Source organism: Gekko japonicus, unplaced genomic scaffold (genome assembly GCF_001447785.1).
Source record: "Gekko japonicus isolate JY-2015 unplaced genomic scaffold, Gekko_japonicus_V1.1 scaffold252, whole genome shotgun sequence".
NCBI lineage: Eukaryota > Metazoa > Chordata > Lepidosauria > Squamata > Gekkonidae > Gekko > Gekko japonicus.
The window spans coordinates 440,370-466,740 of record NW_015163612.1 but is presented as its reverse complement, the minus strand read 5'-3'; the positions used below and the strand labels follow the sequence as shown (position 1 = coordinate 466,740).

General features: G+C 44.3%; 1 protein-coding gene across 1 annotated transcript in view; it reads right to left on the bottom strand.

Annotated features, from left to right (window-relative positions):
- Positions 1-26,371, bottom strand: part of TRDN (triadin) — a 191,773-nt gene that overhangs the window by 151,682 nt on the left and 13,720 nt on the right. The window contains exon 2 of the mRNA XM_015407343.1: positions 2,960-3,163. Within this exon, the coding sequence (XP_015262829.1) occupies positions 2,960-3,163 (204 nt within the window). The remainder of the gene's footprint in view (positions 1-2,959; positions 3,164-26,371) is intronic.

Genomic DNA, 26,371 nt, shown 5'->3' with positions numbered 1-26,371 from the left:
CCCTATGGAAGCTGCCTGGGTGATTTCGGACCAGCCACAGACTTTCTGCCTAACCTACCTTACAGCCTTGCTGTACAGATCGCAAAGCCGAAGAGAATGAAGTCAGCTGCTTTGCTCCCCGCTAATGAGAAAGACAGAATTTTGCCAAGAAAGAGGCTGCTGAGAGGGGAGGAGATAAAGTTGCCAGCTTTAGGTATGGAAATTCCTGGAGATTTGAGGGGTGGAGCCTGGAGAGGGTGGGGTTTGCGGAGGGGTGGGACCTCAGAAAGGTAGAATGCCATAGACTCCACCCTCCAAACCAGCCATTTTGTCCTGGGTAACAATTGTTGCCAATCTCCAGGTGAGGGCTAGAGATCATTCAAAATTACAACTGCTCTACAGGTAGCAGAGATCAGTTCCTCTGGAGAAAACAGTGGACTCTGTCATTATACCCTGCTGAGGTCGCCACAGCAAATTGACACTGTTTGCCCAAAGCCAGAGCACTCTCCCAGAGCCTCTTTCTAGATCTCGTTGTATTTATTTCTACAACGGGCCTTATTCCTAGTCTTGTATAAATAAGGTAACTGGGAGACTTCCCTCTCCCAGCCTCTGGGCTCCTGCTGCTGCCCAGTAGCAGAGGGAGCAAAAGGGGGGGGGGGAGTGCCTTTGTGCCAGTGCTGTGATGTGCATACAGTGGACTACATTGTTGTATATATTATCCTACTATGTAATTTCTGCATTGTTCAAAATGTCATATTAATACTTATGCTTTGTTTCAACCTTGTCTCAGATTTCTGAAATCCTAATCCTAGTGCACTGCTTATTGGAATGGCCCATCCTGTTGATTGTATTGATTGACACCATATAATCGAGTCTCAGTGATAAATACAGACTATAAATATCATAAATAAATGTCTGGTTGTATAAACGGAAGTGATACCATGCATTGCCACAACACTCTTGCAATCCCCCAAATTTTTATGGTTAAAAACATTGGGAGATTGCTAGAGTGTCAAGGCAAAACTGTGAGGTTACTCAACTGGAAGTGTTGTCGTGGCATTGGGGATGCCTAGCCCCACCCTCTCAAAGCTCCCACAGGTTGCCAGCCAAGAGCAAGGCAACCCTATGGATAAGATATGTAATACAGATGGAAAGCAGGATAAAATTATTTTATTAAATGTGTGGACAATTAAGCTCAAGGCCATAGTCCAGAAGGTATGCCTGACAGTGCCCCAAAAGAAATCTACTTTTTTCCCTTTGGAACAGCTACCCTTTCCATGAATGGACCTCATCTGGTTTAAAAAACGGTGGCCATACTAAGCATCAGCATGGTGTATGTGTGGTGTGCATCATCAAGTACAACATGAGAAACTGTACACTGTAGATAAGGGTGAACCTATGGCATGGGTGCCAGAGGTGGCACTCAGAGCCCTCTCTGTGGGCACGCGTGCCATGGCCCCAGCCAGGCCCAGACCATCATTAAAGTGTCGAATTCTCTGCCAAATAATTTTAAGTAAATGAAAGCATTTGGGATTGCTTTCCTTACTTTGTTTGGATCATCTTAAGTTAATGTATGAGTTGTTTTTTCTAAAGTAAAACCTCAGTATTCAGGTTAAATTGCTGTGTTGGCACTTTGCGATAAATAAGTGGGTTTTGGGTCGCAGTTTGGGCACTCGGTCTCTAAAAGGTTTGCTATCACTGGCTTAGAGCCTATGGTGCCATTCCATCAGCACAGCAGCAGCTCCACCTGCAGAGCATCTTTCCTGTCTGTGGAAGAAGGGAGGGCGATTTTCTCCAATTCCCTCCTCCAGCTGCGGACTCCCAATTTGCCCCCCTCCCCCACTGTTCCTTTGGCTTCACCAAACCACAGGGACATGATTTCATGGGACAGAGAAGGCTACAGTGGGGGGGGGGAGGTAGGTTTCCCTCTAATGTATCTCTGATCATGCTACTTAGGATCCAAGCCACACAAGGCTATCCAAAGCAGTGTTACACCCTCCTAAGCAATGCTCCCTTTAAGTTGTGGAGTCTTGTGAGCAAAAATTCTACTTTGTGAGCTGCTGGCATTAAAGTTGTGAGCAAGCGATTTGGCTACTGCATACATTAGTTTGCTCTGGAGCCATCCTTTCTGAGCTAAGACAAAAACCTGTGAGCTGGAGGCTAAGAAACTGTAAGCTAGCTCATGCTAACTCAGCTTAGAGGGAACACTGCTCCTAAGTCAATTGCACTCAGTGGCACTGACAATCACTCCGTTAGAAACCAAGACTGATGTTAAATATTATTACTAAACTCCTTTTCCACAAAATGCTACCAGAAACAGAAGCCCTCATCTAAGTTTCTATGAAAAGAGTCTTTCACTAGCTTTAGACTCTCATACAGTGATTATGTCCAGTTGTAAATACTATTTAGCAACATTTCTGCCTTTTGACCAATACACCAGAGAGATGTAAACTAAAATGTACATCTTGTAGATATCAAACGTAAGTCTATCAGTAATGATGCCCCCCCAATGGAAACCTCATTTTATGAGTGATAGCTGGTTATATCAGGTAATAGAAAATCAGAAGAGTGGAATATAGTATTTCAAAATAGTTATTCTTGGTTAACTTGGAGATAGCAATAGTTTTGAGTGGTTCACAAGATAAGCTCCCCAACAGTGTCTACCAAAGGGGTAGGCAACCCCTGGCATAGGTGTCAAACAGAGGCATGCCAGACCTTTTGCTCAGCACACTAGGCCAGATCTCTGCCCAAGCAACCAAGGCAAGGCCCAGAGTAACTCACAGCACCACTGGCGTCAACAACATGGGAAAAGGCACAGATTATACTTTTCATTAGCTACCCACATTTTGTTTGCTGACACACTACCATCATCATCATCACAACTAGAAGGTGGTGTTTGTTTTGATTTTTGACACTCAGGCTAAATGGGCTCTCTTCCCATGTTATACCTTTCATGTTTTAGATCATATTTGAGTCTTACCTGCCAGTGTTTTGTAATCCACCAAATCAAACATGACAATAGCCACAGCTGACCAGGTAACAATCAGTGCAACAACAAGTAGCCATGCCGCTGGTGAGCTGAATGTTGTCACAAAGTCTTCTGAAACTTTCTTGGACATTTTCACATGTGGCATGGGGACAGTTCCATTCTTGCTGTCTATCACTGTAGTGGTGGATACAGGTCCTAATAAATAAGAGAGACGCAGTAAATGCTTTTGGCATTGTACTTCACAGCATTCAAGTAATACTCTTCTGAAAGCTATAGCATTTGTGAAAACTTATGGCACAATACAGAAAGTAATGTTTTACCTGCAGAATCCTTTACACGCTTATTCTCTCCAAAAGGGGCTCAGCGCAGCTTACAACAAATTTAATTTTTAAATTTGATTTATACCCCGCCCTCCCCACCAAAGTAGACTCAGTTTAAAAACAACAATTATAAAAATACACTAACAAAAACTGGTGAGCCTTCTGTCAAGAGCTGGTGAGCTGATTGGCTTGTACTTTCAGCCTCATACTTTCCTGTTCCCAGTTTTAACCCCATAATTGCCCCCCCAGATCCCTTGCATATTACAAGACTAGCCTGATAGCCGTGCTTCGCTACGGTATTTAACTTCCATAAATCTAGTTATAATACTGATGATGTCAAGTTTGAAATGTAACATTTGTTGTAGGAATTCTAATGGAGAAGATTGTAGTGTAAAAAATGAAGTGAAATATACATACTTTCGTTTTCTTTACTGAAGGATCTCTCTGTAGACTGGTGGGGTGGGCTCCCTTGTGGCTTTAAGCACCCTGCAACCGCTGCTGCACCTGACAGACAACCGCCTGTTAGGTGTAGGAGGTGGGGGAGTGTGTTGGAAGCCATCAGAGAGGCTGGGCCAGCAGCATCGCTAAGGTGATCCTACTGGGGCGACGTCCCTGATGGATTAAAGTACTCTGGTCCTGCTCCTACACCTGACAGACACCCGTGTGTGTGGTGTTGGGGGGATTATAGGAGTATTAGAAGCCACTGTGGAGGCGGGGCTGGCAGGATCACTAAGGCGTTACTGCTGGGGCAGGCTCCCTCATGGCTTTAAGCACCCTGCAACTGCTGCTGCACCTGACAGACAACTGCCTGTCAGGTGTAGGAGGGCGGAGCATGTTTGAAGCCATAGGGAGGCTGGGCAAACAGCTTTGCTTCACCTCACAGGCGGTTGGCCACTCCTGATTTCCTCAACTGTCATTAGCTCTCTGTAGTCCCCTGTAACTGGTGTTTTTTTAACCTCAGAACACTGAGCTCTGCAGCTGACCAATCAGAGAGTGGGAGGTGCAGGGAGGCAGCAGCCTAGCAGTCTCATGGGAATCAATGGGGGAACACATTTACCCCTTTTGACCCCCTTAGGGGTCGAATTTCTAAAACTCCCTTCTTAGTGAGCATCTACGCCATGGTAGGAGCGCTCCCCCCAAATTTGGTGTTTCTAGGTCTAGCAGTTTGGCCTGGGCGTTGATTTTACAGTCAGGGGACTTTCTTTTATATATATAAGAACATAAGAGATGCCAATGTTGAATTAGGCCAAGGCCCATCCAGTCCAACACTCTGTATCACACAGTGGCCAGAAATAGAAGTAGTGAAATAGTTCATACATTCCCCAGGATTAGAGCCATCCAGAAGTGCCCTTACAATCATCAGTAATAATAACAAGGTATCTGACAAATAGAGCTTTGACTCTTGAAAGCTCATGCCCTGGAAGTTCTGTTGGTTTCCAAGAAGCTACTGACTTCAAATGAAAGCTCTTCTACTGCAGACCAACACAGCTACTGTCTGTAGCAATCTCCTGATCCCTATCACTCTGTCAGGCCATGTTTGTGTTGTTGGCTCCTGGCTGAGCAGTCAATGGGGTCCTGCCAGCGCCAGAACACTGCTACCTAGCAGGCAACTAACTGCCCCCTAGTGGCTCAGGTTCGGCCCTAGTGGGAATTGGGGGTGTCCCTTACCCCTTGACAAGAAAAATATAGCAAGATGAGCCACTATGGCAGTTTCAAGCAAGTCATTGCCACCTGTCTACTGGCTAAATGAGAGGTACATTTTTAAACCTCAAACTATTTAGTATAATTTCTTTTTTAGCACTTATGAACATCATATATTGCACACAGCTCAAGTGAGTAGTAGCAGGCTCCAGTTTCACTATCTAATATTTCATGTTACTAAAATTAAAATCCCACAAAGTAAGGGTAAGCTAAAATAGGGGTGGGCATTTTCTCCTATGCAAAGAGCTTTTTCTCAACTGTGAAGCACAATAGATACCCCCTGCACACATTTTGGCAATACCCCCCCCAATTTCTGACATTAGCCAGTAGTAGCAGTGCTCCATTGCAAGCCTCTCCACAGTTCCAATTAGCTTTTTTGAGCGTGATTCCCCCCCCCTTACAAATTGGCCTTAGTCTGTCATCAACAGTGATGTCATGTAATCAGTAGAGATAGGTATCTGGATAATAACAAATCAAGATCTGAACTGAATCATACCTATTCTTTAATATAGTTAATAGAATCAAATCAGCTGTTACAATTTCCAGATTCAATAGCAATCATAAATATTCTGATCTGACTGTTATTCTGGTGCCTTGCTGTTTGCTTTGAGTTTTCTAGGCTGACGAAGAAGAGTTGGTTTTATACCCTGCCCTTCACTACCTGAAGGAGTCTTGAAGTGGCTTACAATCACCTTCCCTTCCTCTCCCCACAACATACACCCTGTGAGGTAGGTGGGGCTGAGAGAGCTCTGAGAGAGCTGTGACTAACCCAAGGTCACCCAGCTGGTTTCATGTGGAGGAGTGGGGAATCAAACCCGATTCTCCAGATTAGAGTCCTGCTACTCTTAACCACTACACCAAACCAGCTCTCAGGGCAGCAATAGCATGGAAAGAACACAACTCAGAAGGGGCAGAGAGACAAGATGCAGCAATAGCATGGAGAGTGCACAACTCAGCAGATATGTACTCGACAGGGGTATCTCTAACAGGACAGTTTGTGATATTCCTGCTGAACAACATCATCATGATAAACAGAGTTTCTGTTTTCAGACAATGGCCTATTATGAACGGATATTTTCCCTCACTTTCACCGTGCATGTCTGTCAGGTTTGCTTTTTCATTCTGCACTGATTTTCCTCCCTTCAGCTCTCAGTTCACTTTCTGGTTGCTGTTTCCCAGGGTTTTCTGAGAGTGCTTTTGTGTTGATTTTTCCCTTGTTTTGCTTCCAAGCCAAAGTTAATTGAAAAGCATACAGATTTCCTTGGATTCCCCCCACGCCCTTTTCCTGCCCCTCAAAGGTCACACCCCACCCACATCAAGGTTGTTCTGCCCACTCTGCACCTTCTGCCATCCTTTCCTGTTCATCAGTGTACAAGCTCCATTTTCCCCTCATTTTTTAATTTTTAATTTTTTTGCAAGTAGCATGAGTCTTGGATCACTGAATAAAAAAATTTAAACCACGGGGGGAGTTTAAAAGGAGCTACACAAGATTTAGTTCCTGCTGGTATTGATTTGAAAGGGGGATCAGAGAGGAGGCAAAGGCCGGCATGTCCAGTGCAAAAAAATTAATCAACAGGATTTCAGTGCAGCATACAAACAAAATAAAGGGGGGGATCATCAGAACGGAATGAAATTTCTGAATGAATGTTCTGAAAACATTTTCACTTTAATGCTTCAGTTAACAAAGTGGGTTTTTTTTTGGGGGGGGACGGAACTATTATGGCAGTTTCCGAAAGCCTGACATTAAAATGGCAGCTGAGCCACATGGACCTTCTGCAAACCACCAAACTTAAGAATCACTTGAGATTGATCCATTTGGAGGAAGAGTGCAAACCACACAGGACAGCCTCGAAAGAACTGCCAAGATCACGACCAGTGTGCAGGATCAAATTAGGGAATCATAAAGAGAAAACCACTCAAATCTGCAAGGAAGGGCAGGAAATAAACATTACGATGCAGCTGCTATAGGGCATAGGCAAAAATACTCCCCAATCTTTTTTCAATTTAGTGACACAAGACTAAAAAAGCTCTCCAGAGCATCTCCCAGAAGACTCCTCCCCCATACAATGGGCGACTTTGGACTTACGAGACTGACAAACTCACAGGAGCTGAAACACATCATCCTCTGCACCCTCGCTCTAGGCCCGCTCCATGGTTTACCCAGGAGCTGCTGCTGATGAAGCAAGGGCTAAGACAGCTAGAGAGACGGTGGTGGCATGCCTGCGACAAAGCTACAAGAACATCTTATAAGAAGTTTATGAGATCCTATGAGGTGACAGTCAAGGCCGCTAAGAGACAGTATTATTTGGTTGCGATTGCGTCTGCAAGCTCATGCCCAGTCCAACTGTTTAGAACAATTCGGTCCATTACTGCCCTGCTGCAAGGCAGACCAAACGCTAGGAAATTGGCTTTTGTGAGCTATTTTGCAAATAAAGTCTTGTAACTCCACCGTGACCTCCCCACCACAGTTGAGAAAGTAAGCGAACTTGAGGCCCCATGCATGTCTTCTAGTCTCCCCCATACAATGGGCGACTTTGGACTTACGAGACTGACAAACTCACAGGAGCTGAAACACATCATCCTCTGCACCCTCGCTCTAGGCCCGCTCCATGGTTTACCCAGGAGCTGCTGCTGATGAAGCAAGGGCTAAGACAGCTAGAGAGACGGTGGTGGCATGCCTGCGACAAAGCTACAAGAACATCTTATAAGAAGTTTATGAGATCCTATGAGGTGACAGTCAAGGCCGCTAAGAGACAGTATTATTTGGTTGCGATTGCGTCTGCAAGCTCATGCCCAGTCCAACTGTTTAGAACAATTCGGTCCATTACTGCCCTGCTGCAAGGCAGACCAAACGCTAGGAAATTGGCTTTTGTGAGCTATTTTGCAAATAAAGTCTTGTAACTCCACCGTGACCTCCCCACCACAGTTGAGAAAGTAAGCGAACTTGAGGCCCCATGCATGTCTTCTAGTCAGGTTATGGATCACATCAGTCCACTCAGCCTAGAGGAAGTTGACAAATTGCTCCTAACTGTAGACCCCACCACATGCTCCCTTAATCTGTGCCCTTTGTGGCTAATTAACGCTGGCCACAAGGGGTTTTGAGGTGCCCTAAGGGAGATTATCAACAAGTAGCTCTTGGAGGGACTGTTCCCTGGGGCACTTAAGGCAGCGGTGGTTCATCCTCTCTTGAAAAAGCCATCCTTGGATCCAACCAAATTGGCAAACTATCAGTCAGTTTCCAACCCTATTTGGGCAAGATAATAGAGAGGGCAGTGGCAACTTAGTTACAGACCTTTCTGAATGACGCTTCCATTTAGATCCTGTATAGAAAAATTGCTTTCTGCTTTCTATATCCACATGCCTTCTCCAGTGATGTCTTTGGATAACATGCTGTGTCTCTGTTTCCTGTTGCAGGCCAAATGGTCCAGGGCAGACCAAATGGCCTGAACTATCTAAATAGCCATGCCATATAACCACACATTCTTTAACACCTCTAAGTGGAAGAGCCGGACCTGATGGCTCCTGGCTCTGGTGCTCATGAAGCATGTCACGTACACCATGGAGAAGCTGGAAGCTGGGACACTTGACTGCAGGCAGGAGCTCCAAACTTCTAGCCATTCCTGTGTTGCAGCTATGGCAACCAATAATTGGGCACACCCATGCCCACTCGCAGTTGGCTGATGACCACATCTAATTTGTGACTGGAATTGGAGTATAATTGTTCTGATCCCTATGGGAGTGAGTTGCTTAGCTCTTCTCTTCGTGCTTAGCTCTCCCTTCCTCCTTCTGTCCTTGTCTGTTTTATGGCACCTGAAATGCTGCCTCTGGAGAGACAAAGAGTTGTTTTGTGACTTGGAGCACATGGCTGTGCAAAGATGGGATTTCTCCTCAAAATCCCCTGGTACTTGGACTGTCTTGGACTGAGGAATCCTCCTGACGTGGTAACTATGAATCATTAATGTTTAGTTAAGGCAAACAGCCCTAGCCTTTGTTATTTTTGTAATCTCTGGTAGTCTGTTGCTGTGCTCTGTACTGAATAAAGATTCTTTTGTTGCTAAATTGTTTTTGATGTTGTAACTGAATTCCAAGGCTAAATCCTGTGGCCTAAACGCTCCCCATATACGCTACCATTGGAGAGTAAAAGTGTGCATCTCTAGATTGAGTTGCTAAGGTGTTCTGTCCCAGATGCCAACTAAGGGTTTGGAATCTCTCCCTTAGGAAAGGCAGGGACTAGTGAAAAGAGGTTCTGGTGGCATATTGTTCTGAAAACCTGTCCGGCTTTTGCCTGGGCCACGGGATGGAGACAGCACTGGTTGCCCTCACGGATAACCTCCAGAGGAATCTGGATTGGGGCAGATCAGCAGTGCTGTTGCTGTTGGACCTCTTGGCAGCGTTCAACACGGTCAACCATCAGCTACTGGTCCACCACCTCACCATGGGAGTTCAGGGGCTTGCCTTGCAATGGCTCATCTCTTTCCTCCAAGGTCGGGGACAAAGGGTGGCACCTGGGAAACAGCTATTCTGAAGTCACTCACTGGATTGCGGAGTGCTCCAAGGGGCGATGCTGTCCCCAATGCTTTCTAATATCTATATGCACCCACTTGCCCATATTGCCTGGAGGCATGGGCTGGGATGTCACCAGTACGCAGATGACGCCCACTCTGTCTGTTGTTGGGTGGCCAGTCTGACTCCAAACCAGAATATCTGGACCGGGCGCTACAAGCCGGGGCTGGTTGGTTTAGAGAGCCAGTTTGGTGTAGCTGTTAAGTACGCAGACTCTAATCTGGGAGAACCGGGTTTGATTCCCTACTCCTCCACTTGCACCTGCTGGATGATCTTGGGCAAGCCATTGTTCTGTTAGAGTGTCTGTTGTGAGGAGGGGAAGGGAAAGCAGTTTGTAAACCACTCTAAGACTCCTTTGGGTAGTGAAAGGCGGGGTATAAATTCAATCTCTTCTTCTCTCCTCTTCTTCTTCTAGACTGAGTCAACTGAAATTGAATCCAATGAAGACGGAGGTCCTGTGTCTGAGTCGGGGTGGCCCGAGGGTAGGGATCCCACTTCCGACCTTTGATGGGGCACCATTGGTGCCAGCACCAGAGGTTAGGGCTCTGGGGGTGCTGCTGGATACCTCCTTAACAATGGAGGCCCAGGTAGCAGCCATTGCCAAATCAGCTTTTTACCATCGCCTGATCAGGCAGCTGGTTCCCTTCCACAAATGCAATGACTTGGCAACAGTGATCCATGTGATGGTCACCTTGATATTGGACTACTGTAATGCTCTCTACAAGGGGCTGCCCCTGTCTCAAATCCAGAAGTTGCAGCTAGTGCAAAATGCTGTAGCCAGGCTTTTGATGGGTCTCCCTGTGTGGTAGCACATCCAGCCTGTGCTAAAAGCATTGCACTGGCTGCCGATAGCATACCAGATTTGTTTCAAGGTGCCGGTACTTACCTTTAAAGCCCTTTATGGTCAGGGGCCTACATATCTGTGGGACCGCCTTTCCCCACATGTTCCCCAGAGAGCACTGCGATCAGGATCCCAGAACTGACTGGCCCTTCAGGGTCTCAAGAAAGCCAGGCTGACCACAACCAGAGCCAGGGATTTCTTGGTGGTGGCTCCATTCTGGTGGAATGAGCTTCCAGAAGAGATCAGGGCCCTATGGGACCTCATACAGTTCCACAGGGGCTGTAAAACAGAGCTCTTCCACCGGGCCTTCAAACAAGGAGCTGCCTCTAACAGCTGAAGGATAGAGAGTCCTGCCCTGGAGTCACCAACAAAAGCAGCCTGTGCCAGCTGCCTAAAGGAAAGATCTATGAGCCCACTGTGAGAATAACATAAGGATTATTAGGTAAAGGTAAAGGTTCCCTTGCTCGAAAGCCAGTCGAATCCGACTCTAGGGTTGCACTCATCTCCGTTTCCAAGCCGAAGAGCCAGCGCTGTCCGAATACGTTTCTGTGGTCATGTGGCCGGCATGACTAAACACCAAGGTGCATGGAACGCTGTTACCTTCCCACCAAAGTGGTACCTATTTAGCTACTTGCAATTTCTTGCTTTCGAACTGCTAGGTTGGCAGTAATGATTATTAGCACTTTATTATATCAGATCGTTTTAGTTGGTTTTAAAACTGTTTTAACCATAATTTATACGTCTTATTTTGTGTAAGATGCCCTGAGCCAGCCTCAGCTGGGATGGCAGGGTATAAATTTGATAGATAAATGAATAAATAAATTGCAGCTCTGTGGAAAGTGTGGTGGAGTTGCAATCCACTTGCACAAGCACACGCATGCACACACACACACGTTGCAAATGATCACAGCTTGTAATTCAAGTCTCAGTGGGTTCTACCATGCATTCTGTAAACTCAGCATAGTGCCCTATATTATGAGATCATGCACCTCTTTCCCATTTTTTATAGTGGCTGATAACACAAGAGAGAATCCCCTAGTGCTCCGCAATATGGAAAACAGAATAAATACACTGGAGGAAAAACAATGGTGCGTAAGGCAGGAATAGAATCCAAAGTCAAGATTAAAGGCTCACTGCTCTGAAAATCTGCAATTAAATGTGTGTGCGTAATGGGCCAATCATTGCATCATTAAGGCACCTCATAAACATACTTGTATTCTGTGGACAGCATGGTTTATTAGTATACGTTTATTGTCTTAGCCATAATACATCCGGTCATGCATGGTTTATTAATTTAAGGTGACTGCAGTATTGAAATAAGAGTACAGTAATGTTTAACTGCAGTGTGACTTGATGTGCTCCTAGCTATGTACTGTCATTCACAATAAGGAGTTGTACATCACAGTGGAACAGGCAGGTATTTCCTTGGATACAATTCGTCCCAAGGACAGCACAACCTATAGTGGTCATATGCTAGACCCAGTCATCAATATGGACTGTCAGGAGTCCAAAAGAGACAAAACGCCTTACATGTTCATAGTGCAAGAAGTACTGAAACAGCTCATTCATTCCCCAGAATTAGAGCTGTCCAGATGTGCCCTTACAATTGTCTGTGATAATAACAAGGTCTCTCGGTACTGCCACTAAAAAGTCTAATGGTTTTCAGAGCTGACGACTGCCACTCTAATTGGCCTTCTTGACAGCTCTTCCCATTTTGAATTTATACACAATTTCCCTTGTTCTTTGTCCTCTTTCCATCATGCATATTTTTCAAACATCTTTAGGCTGATCAAGGGGTCTGTTTTACATTTAGTATTTCTAATGTTGTATAAACTGAACAAGACTGGTGTGCTGTACAGCCATACATGAAACAGAGATGGAAATAAGAGTTAGTGTGGCTTAATCATTAGAGTAGGATCGTGGAAACCCGTGTTCAAATCCCCACTCTGCCATGAAAGCTTGCTGAGTGACCTTGGCCCAGCCCAACCTTGTCAGTCTAACCTGTCTGTCAAGTTTGTTGTGGGGATAAAATGGATGAGAGAAAAATGTTGTTGTAAGACACTTCAAGTCCCTAATGGGGAGAAAGGTGGGCTATGAATGAAGTAAATAAATATGTATACTTAAATAATTCTGATTTATGAATGCTGTACTTAGTTCATAAATATCATCTCAGTCCTAAGCAGGTATACTCAGAATCCTACTAAAGACTAGTCAGTGGGGCCTACTCCCATGGAAGTGCCCTTAGGATTGCCATGCCAGATGTAATCCATATGCCTTTCCCATTTTAAAATTTTCAGCTGTCCTATTTTCCTGAGCTGCATTAAGTTTAGTCTATTCACTGCAGGAGGGAACATCACTAAGTGTAATCCTAAGAAGAATTACATCCTTCAATGGACTTTGGAACTTTGTTTAAGACTACAGTGCAAATCACAAACAGGTATGAAGATTTACTTTAAAATGTCAAATTCCAAATCAGTAGCATTTAAAATGTTGAATGTCTGTGATTGTAAGAGGTGACGTAGAACATTCTCCTTTTCTAAACACTTCTGATGCTAATGCTTTTTTTCCACTACTACTATATGTTCCCCAGAGAGCACTATGGTTGGGGTCCTAAAGATGCCAGGCTAGCAGCAACCAGGGCCAGGGCCTTTTCAGTGGTGGCTCCGCGCTGGTGGAACAAGCTCCCGGAAGATACTGGGGCCCTGTGGAACCTTTTAAAGTTCTGCAGGGCCTGTAAAATGGAGCTCTTCCACTAGGCCTTTAGTTAAGGAGCCGCATCCAACAACTAGGACCCTGTGCCCAATGCCACCATTAATAGCCTGCACTTTGCCAAACTGTAATAACAACCACTGTCTGTATTTTTAGTATGTCTGCTGCTATTACTACCTCACCATCACCGTATAAACTGATACTAGCACTTTAAGTCTTGTTTTTAGAGCTATATTTATAATTGTTGTTTTACTTGTCAAATGTTATGTAAGCTGCCCTGAGCCTGCCTTGGCAGGGAGGACAGGATAGAAATTAAATAAATAAATAATATATTAATTCAATGCTACTCATGTGGTGGAAACTCTATAGAATACAGATATTTAAGGAACTCCCTACCCAGTTAGAATCATAGAGTTGGAAGGTACCCCCAGGGTCATCTAGTCCAACCCCCTGCACAATGCAGGAAATTCACAAACACCTCCCCCTCCACACCCCCAGTGACTACTGTTCCATTCCCAGAAGATGACAAAAAAAACCTCCAGGATCTCCAGCCAAACTGGCCAGGAGAAAATTGCTTCCTGACCCCAATGTGGCAATCAGCATTTCCCTGGGCATGTAAGAAAGAGCCACAAGAACTAAGCACTGATGCAACCCTTCCTGCCCTCCCTCTCACGATCTGCCTGTCAAAGAATCAGCATTGCTGTCAGATGGCCATCTAGCCTCTGAAAATCTCCAAAGAAGGAGAGCCCACCACCTCCCAAGGAAGCCTGTTCCACTGGGGAACCTCTCTAACTGTCAGGAAGTTCTTCTTAATGTTTAGCTGAAAACTCTTCTGATTTAATTTCAACCTGCTGGTTCTGGTCCGACCTTCTGGGGCAACAGAAAACAACTCTGCACCATCCTCTATAAGACAGCCCTTTGAGTACTTGAAGATGGTTATCATATCACCTCTCAGTCGTCTCCTTGGCAGGCTAAACAGACACAGCTCCTTCAACCTTTCCTTATAGGACCTGGTCTCCAGACCCTTCACCATCTTCATTGCTCTCCTCTGGATATTTCAGCTTGTCTATATCCTTCTTAAATTGTGGTGCCCAAAACTGAACACAATACTCTAGCTGAGTTCTAACCAAAGCAAAGCGACACCATCACTTCGCGTGATCTGGACACTATACTTCTGTTGATACAGCCCAAAATCATATTTAGCTACTGCATCACACTGCTGACTCATGTTCAGTGTATTGTCTACTAAGACCCCTAGATCCTTTTCACACATACTACTGCCAAGACAAGTCTCCCCCATCCTATAATTATGCATTTGATTTTTCCTACCTAAATGCAGAACTTTACATTTATCCCCATTGTTTTAGCCCAGTTTTCCACCTGTCAAGATCATCCTGTATCCTGACCCTGTCTTCTACCGTATTTGCTACCACAACCAATTTAGTATCATCTGCAAATTTAATAGGCATTCCCTCTATTCCTTCATCCAAATCATTGATAAAGATGTTGAACAAAACAGGTCCCAGGACAGATCCTTGAGGCACTTCACTTGTCACTCCTCTCCAAGAGAATGAAGAACCATTCACAATCAGTCTTTGGGTGTGATCTGTCAACCAGTTACAGAGCCACCTAACAGTCATAGGATCCAAACCACATTTTACCAATTTGACAACAAGAATTTTATGTGGAACCTTATCAAAAGCCTTACTGAAATCAAGATAAACTATGTCTACAGCATTCCCCTGATCCAGCAAGGTAGTAACTTTCTTAAAAAAAAAAAAACTGAGATAAGGTTAGTCTGACATGACCTGTTCTTGAGAAACCTCTGCTGGCTCTTACTAATCACAGCTGTCCTTTGTAAATGCTCAAGGACTGTCTGTTCGATGTTTGTTCTAAAACTTTCCCAGGTATAGATGTCAAGCTGACAGGTTGGTAGTTACCCGGCTCCTCCTTTTTCCTCTTCTTGAAGATGGGGACAACATTTGCCCTCCTCCAATCTTTTGGCACCTCACCAGTTCTCCAAGAATTCTCAAATGGTTGCAGTCTACATGAGCTGCATCTAATGTTAAATTTAGGACAACCAATTTTGTTTGTTTGTTTATTTACCTCATTTATACCCCGCCTTTCTCCCCAGTGGAAATCCAAAGTGGCTCACATAATTTCCTTTCATACATTTTATCCTCAAAACAACTCTGTGAGGTAGGTTAGGCTGAGAGTTTGTGACTGGCCCAAGGTCACCCAGCAAGCCTCCATGGCAGAGCGGATATTTGAGCCTGGATCTTCCAGATCTGTACAAGGTGTGTACGTATAAGCACATCTCAGGACACTGCCAGTACAAGGAACCAGCTTGCCCCCCGATCCCCAGTTGTGGAGAGCCACAACTGGCCTTCTTTCCTAGCCCCAGTGGAGAGGGGCCTGACTTGCCTTTCTAAGCCAGTGGAGGGGAACCCCAACCAACCTGCTTTCCTAAACCCATAAGGGAGGGGCCACTAAACTGGCTTGTCCTGCTCTCTCCATGGAGGAGAACTACCACCACTGGTTCACCTCAGTACACCCAGAGGGGATGAGACAAAGACTTTGGAGATTTGTCAGGAAGAGCCAGCTGTGCCACAGGTTTCTTGAGCTCAACCAGCAAAGAGCTGGAGGGCCATCTTGCTAGGCAGAGAAGTAAACTGGATGGAAGAAGGAAAAGCAACTGCAAGATTAATAGGGGATATTACATGGCCAATATGGTAGGTGGTTTATAGCAGACAGGAAAATATCCAGAAGGGAGAAAAGTTTGTAAAACTTCTTGACAACAGATAATGGAGATTATTTGGTCACCAGGGAGAACCCTGAAGCATCGTGGGCTGAAGCTGTCTCTCTTTCTCCCTTTATCTGAGTTTTCCTTCAAGGAAACCTATGGACAGCCTTCAAATTTTATTTCCCTACTCTGTTTAAAAATGTATGTAAGGAATTGTCCAGAAATACTCAAAAATGTGTTGGTGTAATGTTGGAAGAGACAGATTAAGTGTGTGAAATTAGTGTGTCCTGCAAAGCAGGGAGGATCTTTTTCTATATTTCACACATTTTGTGTTTGTTCCTCTTCACCTTTCCAAAGCAAAGAAGCCAAAGAACCCCACCAGGCAGTGGGGGGAGTACCAGTTTCTGCTGGCTGCAGTGCAGGGGAAAAGAGTGGAGGCTGAGTAAAGACTTTGCCAGCTGAAGCCAAACTACCAGCAGAGGCAATAAAGCATGTAGGAAAATCTATAGACGCAGTGGAGTTGAGACATGGAAACTTGGGTCAGTCTCCCAGTAATACTCTGGGAAATCAGGAAAAATTGTTAAAAAGGCAGTTGCTTTCAGTGTTCCCCAGTATGAGATCAGAACATTGGGGCTAAGGCAGAAAGCAAGAGCAGCAAGTTTAGGAATGAAAGTAAGATGGATGATGGCGAGTCTTTATCCAGGGTTCATGACCAGTGGGACTGGTGCTGGAAACAGGTGAAGATGACCTGGGCAATCCCTGGTGCTATGATGAGGAAGGCAGTGGATCTCAGAGAGGGCCTGTCTCAAGAGCTTGAAAGAGAGTGTAAATACCATGGCATGTAATAGGGGATATTACATGGCCAATATGGTAGGTGGTTTATAGCAGACAGGAAAATATCCAGAAGGGAGAAAAGTTTGTAAAACTTCTTGACAACAGATAATGGAGATTATTTGGTCACCAGGGAGAACCCTGAAGCATCGTGGGCTGAAGCTGTCTCTCTTTCTCCCTTTATCTGAGTTTTCCTTCAAGGAAACCTATGGACAGCCTTCAAATTTTATTTCCCTACTCTGTTTAAAAATGTATGTAAGGAATTGTCCACAAATACTCAAAAATGTGTTAGTGTAATGTTGGAAGAGACAGATTAAGTGTGTGAAATTAGTGTGTCCTGCAAAGCAGGGAGGATCTTTTTCTATATTTCACACATTTTGTGTTTGCTCCTCTTCACCTTTCCAAAGCAAAGAAGCCAAAGAACCCCACCAGGCAGTGGGGGGAGTACCAGTTTCTGCTGGCTGCAGTGCAGGGGAAAAGAGTGGAGGCTGAGTAAAGACTTTGCCAGCTGAAGCCAAACTACCAGCAGAGGCAATAAAGCATGTAGGAAAATCTATAGACGCAGTGGAGTTGAGACATGGAAACTTGGGTCAGTCTCCCAGTAATACTCTGGGAAATCAGGAAAAATTGTTAAAAAGGCAGTTGCTTTCAGTGTTCCCCAGTATGGGATCAGGACATTGGGGCTAAGGCAGAAAGCTAGAGCAGCAAGTTTAGGAATGAAAGTAATATGGATGATGGTGAGTCTTTATCCAGGGTTCATGACCAGTGGGACTGGTGCTGGAAACAGGTGAAGATGACCTGGGCAATCCCTGGTGCTATGATGAGGAAGGCAGTGGATCTCAGAGAGGGCCTGTCTCAAGAGCTTGAAAGAGAGTGTAAATACCATGGCATGCATAGACACTGAGAGGAAAACAATACATAAAAATAACATAGCTGCAATGTGAGTTTTCATCCTACTGCCAACATCTCTTGTAATAGTTTTCTATGCCGTAGGCACCTCCACATTACCTCTAAGCGTGGGGACGGGGGATATATAGAAATAAACCAACTGTGCCATGAGGAGGTTTCCCCCACAATTGTTAACATTGCTTAAATAGTTTTTCTGAGCTGTCGCTGAAGGGAAGATAATATAACAACACTATGGAGAACTAACTCACTAACAATGGAGGAGAAAAACTAACTCTGAAAGAAAAATCTCATGGGCAATGTTTCTAATCAATGTTTCTGTGGCCGATAAAAGAGAAATGAGCAGAAAGATGCAAGAAATCTTCCAAACACTTGTGGAATAAGTGAAGATTTCTGCTGATTTCATCTTCGTCATGTTATACTCCACTCTATTCCTAAGTGTTCCTAAAAGATATGAAGACGGACGAGTGATTTCAGGTTACGTACTTTTATTCGTGAAGAACAAGACAACTTGCTCGGCTCGCAGGCCAGTTTATATGTGTAAGGAAACCCACAACCCAAACACACCCCACTCCATGTATTGGCTATTTACAGTGGCCATGAGTTCCATAGGCTCCCGGTTGGGAGCCTAGTCCCCCTATTGGTGTGGTCTAGGATCCCCAGAGTCCATTGTCTTTGGGAGTGAAGCTCGACGGCTTCTGACAACCGTGTGGAGCCCTTGCTTCGCACGCGGTCTGGAATGAGTATATTACACCCCTCCCCCCTTGGTCCGAAAGACACCCACACACAAAGTCCTTGAGATATGTTGGTGCCTTCTGGTCCCATGTGGAGTGGCAGAGTCCTGTGGTCGGCGGAGCCGGAGCTGATGCCGACGTACTCTTCAGAGAACTGACCGGCAATGGAGGAGTTGACATGGAAGCCTTGTGGGGGGTTGTGGGCTGTGGGGCACGCAATTGACAGGGCACAGGGTCTGTGAGGACCAAGGTTGTAATTGGCGGGAAGGGTTCCTCCATTTCGGGGGCAACCAGGTCCTCCAGTTCCTCTGGCTCCAGAGGCAGCGTGCGACAACGCAGCTGGTCAATGTGATGGTGAAGAATTAGCCCATCCTCGGTGGAGACCTCGTAGGAATGGGGCCCCTTCACTCTCACCACTCTCACTGGGATCAAGGGAGGGTCTTCTGGGAAGAAACCCCATGCTGCTTCCAGCGTCTCAATGTCGGGTTCGCGTTCCGGGGCCCGGTCTGGGTGTAGTCAGTCCAATCTTATTGTGAGACGTCTGCCTAGGAGTAACTTGGCTGGGCTGCACCCTGTGGTGGAGTGCGGGGTGGTTCTCTGCCCGAAGAGGAACAAAGCCAACTTGTAATCCCAGTCCTTGGTATCTAGCCGGCGGAGTGCGTTTGGTGGTCCTCACCATGTGTTCTGCTTGGCCATTAGTGGCGGGATGGAATGGGGCCAAGCGGACGTCGCAAATTCCATAATAGCTGGCGAATTTTACACCCGCCACTATCGCCAGCGCCTCCTTGTCCACTTGCGCATAATTGCACTCTGCCGAGGGCAAGGTCCAAGAATAATAGGCGACTGGGACCTCCTGGCCATCCAGCAACCTGTGGCCCAGGACCGCCCCCACCCCGTAAGGAGACGTGTCGCAGGTGAGAACCACCAGAAGCGACTCCTCAAAGTGGTGAAGCACAGAATTCGAGGTCAGCAAGGCTTCAACGCCCCAAAAAGCCTTGGTATGCGTGGATGTCCAGGCCCACGGGGTGTCCTTGTCCAGGAGGCGGTGGAGTGGTTCCGCCACCATGGCTTTCATTGGCAGAAAAGCATGGTAAAAGTTAAGCAGGCCCAAGAAAGCCTGCAGTTCCGACTTGGAAGAAGGAGGGGGGCCTGCATTATCGCTTTGACTTTATCGTCCATGGGGTGGATCCCTTGGGCATCCACCGCGAACCCCAGGAACTTAATGTGTGGCACCCCGAGGAGGCATTTTTCTTTCTTTACCTTGAGGCCAGCGGAGTCGAAGCTCTGAAGCACCGCCCTAAGCCGATCTGCGAAGGTGGCGGGTCCGGTGCTGCGATTATCACATCATCTAAAAACGGCTGCTCTCCTGGGATGCCTTTAAGCAGGGAATCCATAAAAGATTGAAAGACCCCCAGGGCCACACACACACCAAACTGTAGTCTATGGACTTTAAACGCCCCCCTGTGTGTAGTGATTGTCTGCGCCTCAGTAGAGGCCGCATTGACTGGTAACTGCTGGTAGGCCTGAGCCAAATCTAGCTTGCCGAAAATACGCACCCCCACCAGAGTGGCCAGGACATGGCTTACCACCGGAACCGGGTAAGCATGGTCTTGTAAGGCTTTGTTTATCATGAATTTATAATCTGCAAAGATACGCACATCCCCATTCGGCTTTACCAGCATGACAATAGGGGTTTTGGCAGTTGGATTTAATAGAAACCATACAGAAATATTTACAAAAAACATCTTCTTTGCATAAAGGCCTAACAGTGGGACTTTGTGTGAGAAAAATCTCTACAGAAGAAATTGCAGGAGGGAGACTTAAGGAAACTTCACAAAACACTCTTTAGGAACAGTTTGTGATTTGCTATTGCTTTTCTTTTCTTTATTTTTAAAAGGCATTTGCATGGAAACAAGATCTCCCTTTCTAAAGAGTTCATCAGCCCCCACTGCTTACATTCACCTGGAGCCATAATCCTACCTTTGTGATATCATAATAATTTCCACATCAATCTATTGTGAGGATTGTGACTGCTTTAACTGAGAGTGAAGCAGCAGGAAAAGCTAAGATCTTTTTTAAGTATACTATTTTAATGCAAATGTATTTCACAAGAAGAGGGAAAATGTAAACTATGTAAATAGATTTCCCCCCCAAGTAGATGGTTTTCCAAGAGCTCCACACTTTCCCCACAAATTTAAAAAGCAACCACAACCAAATGTCCTTAAACCAAGTTTCATTTACAGGCTTCCTGCAAAAGCCCTAGAGTCATGCCCAAGAAGTCTGTGGCATGGAACTGAGCTCTCCTAACTGGAAACATAGCTCTTGAACCCTTGAAGCCCCCAATCTTTAATGTTTTCCTAAAGAAAAAAAATACAGCAAACTAATAATAATAAACTAATCCTGAAGTCGCCTTTAAAAACTATTGCACAGGTAATTTCATGGCCCGCTGAAATGAGATTTTTTAAAAATCCTCGTTTTAGTATGAATGTATATGAAGAAGAATATTGTTCATATAAGACATTTGGTCTTCTCTTTTTATGCAACTGTTTCTATTGTGCAGGATTTTGTGGAAGTGCTTTTATGAATTTCAGCTTATTCAGGCATTACAACTGGGGAAAGAGGATTAGCATCCAAAAGTCTTCAGACGGTATTGTTGATCCTGTCAAAATACTCTCACGCAATTGTGAATGTATTGTATAGTACTACCAAATCATTTCTACTCTAAATGACTATGAAGAGAGGAAAGTCCTAAGGCTCAGGTTTCAAATACGTAGAGAACAAAATAGCAGGTTTTAGTGGGATATTGTATACAGTATATTTCATCTGTAGCTACATCACCTTTGTGCAGTAATCTCTGCAGAGGGGCATGAGATCAGGAAGATTAACACAAAATGGTCTAAGTATTCTTAACGGCACCCTTTCTTTACAGTTGGATGAACTATTGAATAGATCTAAAGAAGCATGGCAATTTTAATGGAACAAGGAACTTGCAAGGACTTGTGATGGGCATCACATTTTTCCCACCCCACTATTTTCTCTTTCCATTCCCTGAAAGTCCCCATAACCTCTTCCCTTTTCATGTTTCCTTCTTTCTTTTCCACCCACCAGCCAACCTATCTTTATCTGCCCCTCTTTCATCTTTCCCCCTTCTTTCCCCTTGGCAGCGTCTACGCCGGGAAAACCATTGCACAGTGCTGGCCACTGAGTGATAGGATTCCCAAGAGTGGGTGATCTCCCACTAATCCAGTTCATTTCTTGCTTGTGATTCAGGTGCCAGTGAAAGGAAATGGGGGAATGGGGGAGTGTCTGTCATCACATCAAGGTGCTGATATCACTCCAGTGAAGACTGGAAGTAAGGTCATAGGATGCTATAGGATTTGCAAAAACTCTGTGGTTTTGTTGTTGTTCAGTCACACAGTCACAACTCCATGGACCAGATCATGCCAGGCCTTCTTGTCTTCCGCCGTCCTCTGAAGTTTGCTCAATTTCACGTTCGTTGCATCTATGACACTGTCTAACCATCTCATCCTTTGCCGTCCCTGTCTTCTTTGACCTTCAATCTTTCCCAGCATCAGGGTCTTCTCCACTGTCAGAGAGTTTTTGCAAAATTCTAGAGTGACCCATGACATTACTTCTCGTTTTCACTAGAGGTGACATCAGCATGTCAGTGTGACACCAGCATGCCAGCCCCCACCCCCCTGCGATCCACTGAACTCACTGGATCAAGCCATGTTGTATAGACGGGAACCCACAACAACTTGTCTAGGGCACCTCATTTCCCCCTGTATACCCTCTCCCACTGTTTCCTCTTTCTTCCCAACTGGCAATCCCCGTACCCTCACCTTTCCCTGGTTCTTTCTCTCCTTACCCACCAACCAAACTATTGTTTATCTGCCCCCCTTCTCCTAAATGTAATATTTATCTACTTCATTTATTTCTCCATAGTGAAAACACAAAGAAGCTTGCATTATTCTCTTTCTTCTCCATTTTATCCTCACAACAACCCTGTAAGGTAGATTAGGCTGAGAGTGTGTGACCAGCTAATGTCATACAGTGAACTTCCACGGTAGACTGGGGATTCCAACCTGGGCCTCCCAGAACCTAGTATGAACCTCTAACCACTACACCACATTGACTTTTGTGGGGTGGCTGCTGCTGAATGCTACCAAGCAGCCAGGCCTGGATGAGTCATGCAAGTCAAGTAGGATCCAGTCACCTGATAGTTGCTTCTGGGCCTGGTCCCAATGATCCTTCCCTCAAAGGCCAAAACAGCACCAGAAAGAGCCCTGACCCTTTCCACAGGTTTTTACTGGCAGAAACTAAGCCCTGAAGGCCAGCAATACTATTGTGGTTGCCTAGAAATGGCCACTGACAGCATTCATTTCTTAAAGCTAGAGGTGTTGCTTCTTTCAGTTGGGTTTTTTTTTAACAGCTCTCTCTGTCTCTCTGTCTCTCTGTCTCTCTCTCTCTCTCTGTGTGTGTGTGTGTGTGTGTGGTTTTAGGTATTTCTGCAAATCTGGAGCTTTCATCAGGTTTGTAGAAAAATGTCTTGTCTGTCCATGGCTTCAGTCTCCAGATTTAAGGGATTAAGATATATTGTTGAGATATAGACATATTGACAAGGAGGGGACTGGCAAGTACTTGTGGGTGTTCGTTTTATTTCCCCTTTCCATTAGTTCCTGTTTCCCTTACCTGAAATCCCCCATGGCTTCTCCCTTTTCCTGCTTCCTTCTTTCCTTCCCACCCACCACCTTTATCTTCCCATGTCTTCAGCTTTCCTTCCTTCCCTCTACCTGGCAGCCTCTCCCTGAGAAAATTCTGTATGGTTCTGTTTGCAAGGCTCAGATGGGCCCAATTGTGCAGAAGGGAACCCACAAGGACTTGCAGAAGGCACTTCACTTTCTCCTGAGCAGTGTTCCCTCTAAGCTGAGTTAGTGTGAGCTAGCTCACAGTTTTTTAGCCTCCAGCTCACACATTTTTGTCTTAGCTCAGGAAGGATGGCTCCAGAGCAAACTAATTTACGCAATAGCCAAATTGCTCGCTCACAACTTTAATGCCAGTAGCTCACAATGTGGAATTTTTGTTCACAAGACCACAGCTTAGAGGGAGCATTGCTCTTGAGTCACCTTCCCCATACTATTTCCTCTTTTCCTCCACCTGGCAACCTCCATATCCTCACCTTTCACTGCTTCCTTCACTCTTTTGCACTCACCCACCAGCCAACTAACAATTTATCTGCGAGAGGTGGCAACCTCTAAGAACTCCACCAAGAAGGTTAAAATTCTGTTGCCGCTGTTTTATTTTTTATTTAAGAGTAATCAAAAGGCATAAAATATTACAGTTAAGATATATGAGAAACAGCTTGGGATGAATTTAAGAATCACTTTATTAAGTGTGTATTATTTACGTAGGAGTTTAAGGAGAACAGAAAAAATAGTTCTTTAAGCTACCACCGGTAATGACGAGGGAAAATCTTTTTGTTTTCAATACTTATAATGTAAGCAGGCATTGCCAGTGATATGGTGTATAAGAGGATGTAATAATTTGTACAGTATTTTAAAATGTATGATTTGTGTTGCAATCATGTTACATGGAAAATAATAAAATATTTATTAAAAAAAAACAATTTATCTGCTCTCCATCCTCACCTATGTTTATTATTTATTTATTTATTTATTTCATTTATACCTTGCCTTTCTCCACAATGGGGACACAAAACAGCTTACATTATTCTTCTCTCCTCCATTTGATCCTCACAACACTTTGAGGTAGGTTAAGCTGAGAATATGTGACTGGCCCAAGGTCACCAATTGAGTTTCCATGGCAGAGTAAGGCTTTGAACCTGGGCCTCCCAGATCCCCTCTAACCACTATACCACACTGGATTTCATAGGGTGGCTGCTGTTAAACAGTAGCAAGTGGCCAGGCCTGGGTGAGTCATACAAACTGGATGATAGTGACTGAGTAAATTGCCTGGTGGTTGCTGTTGATCCTGGCCTTGATGAGTCCTCTCTCAAAGGTCAAAATAGCCCTTAAAGGGCCCTGCCCCTCCCCAACGTTTTACTGACAGGAACCAAGGCCTGCATGTTGGCAGCACTGTTGTTGCCATTGAGGGCATTCATTTCTTAAAACTACAGGTGCTGTTTCTATCATTTAGGGGAATTAACCCCCTATTTTTTATTAATTTTAGATTTTTATGCAAACCTAGGGCTTTCTTCAGGTTTGTAGAAAGATCTGCCTTGTCTGTTCATGGCTTAAGTCTTGGACTTTAAGTAGCCACAGAGAATTAGTTATGTTAATTGATTTTCAGAGGCCTGTGGCAAAGCACACAGAAACTCCTGGAATAGCAGTTGCCTCTTAAAATAGGGCCAGAGTGTTTGACTGGCAAGATTTGTATGTTTCTAGTATTTTAAAGCAATTTTCAGCAACAACTTAGAACTTTTGCCTTTTTCATTTCATAAGGACCGTACATTCTGACTAAGCACAGACTGTGAGCTTAGCCCAGTCCAGATTGGACAGCATTTTTATGACAAATATTATACAAGGAAACTTTGCTTTTGTGATTTTAAAATGTCCACTGTGATTCTAAATAAATTGCAAGTCGTCTTCTGAAGCTAACTTAATATGAAAGTTTCCAGATAATAACTTTGTCAGTGTGACAATGTTATCAACATCTTAATATTATTCATAATAATATTCAAAAATCTACTTATTTATTCATCTTATGCCTCAGTATTTCTCAGGCTACCAGACTGTGGTAATTCATCATGTAACCTTTCTTTATTAATTTCCTTTCCTGCTATATAAATAGTGTTGCACTTTGACATTAATTAGATAAGCAATAATAATAAAAATGTATATTTCCACATTTGTTGAAATTGAGTATTTACAATAGTACTGTAATCTCCTTCAGGTTGTTGTTACACTGGAAACTTCTCACATTTTCACTCTCTGCTATGTGTGTCCTCAAAGAGCTCAAAAATAAAATAATTATGACGAGAGAAAAATACAGAAAACAATCCCTACCTAAATTATATACCTAAATAACAAAGGGCCTTCTATATGTAATAAAAGAAAATTAGTAGTAAATGGGCTATCAAAACAAAATAATAAGCAAAATAATCAGGGAGCTTGAAATCACAGTTTTATTTTTCCATATGATAAATAGGCTATAATCCAGAAATTACTTGTGAGTTTGTATGGGCCAAACTGGACACAACCCAAGTCTCCTGTGAATGTTGAGAGCTAAAAAGGACTAACTAAACCACTAGGTAGGAATTCAGATAGGAGGTACCAATATCCACTATAGTATCTCACCCACCTACCCAAAACTGTTATAAGGATACTTGTATGTTTTGCTGCGTGGAGAAAAAGTTATTTAGATGAGGGCAATTTGCCCTGGAAAATCCCCTTTCCCAGCTCCATAGCGGACATCCAAAATGGTTCTTTTGTAGCTGTTTTTATCCTATTAAAAACATGGGGGACCCTAATCATAGATCTTCTAGATCATGTTTAGTAACAGAATCACTGAAGCATATAAATTCTGTAGGAATGCAACCCAAATCTACTGCAAAGTGGTCTTACAGGGGTTTTTTAAAGGCTTGTTTCCCAAGACAGTATCTTTACACAATTTTAATGACGTCGGGGGGGGGGGACAGTACAGTATATGAATTCCATGAATTTACTCAACTGGATTCTGCATTTGCACTGAAGCAAATCTCGTTATCACTTCTTTGCAAGGCAACTGATGCAGTAAATGAAGGGATTATTTCATTAACAAATAAATCTGGACTCAAATGAAAATATGGCTAAGAATACTAACAGACTAGGACATCTATCTGTAATAAAAGATTTGGTGACCATACATGTGGGTGGGGAAATGTACAGTGAGCCTTGAAGACAAACATAATATGCTGTAATAAAAGGTCATACCAGCATGCATTGTCATCATCTTTTTCGAATCTAGCTTCAATTCATAATAATTTGTAACAAGTAACATATACAAGGGACCTTGATGTTTTCTATCACAAATTGGATAACTGCAAATCACAAAACA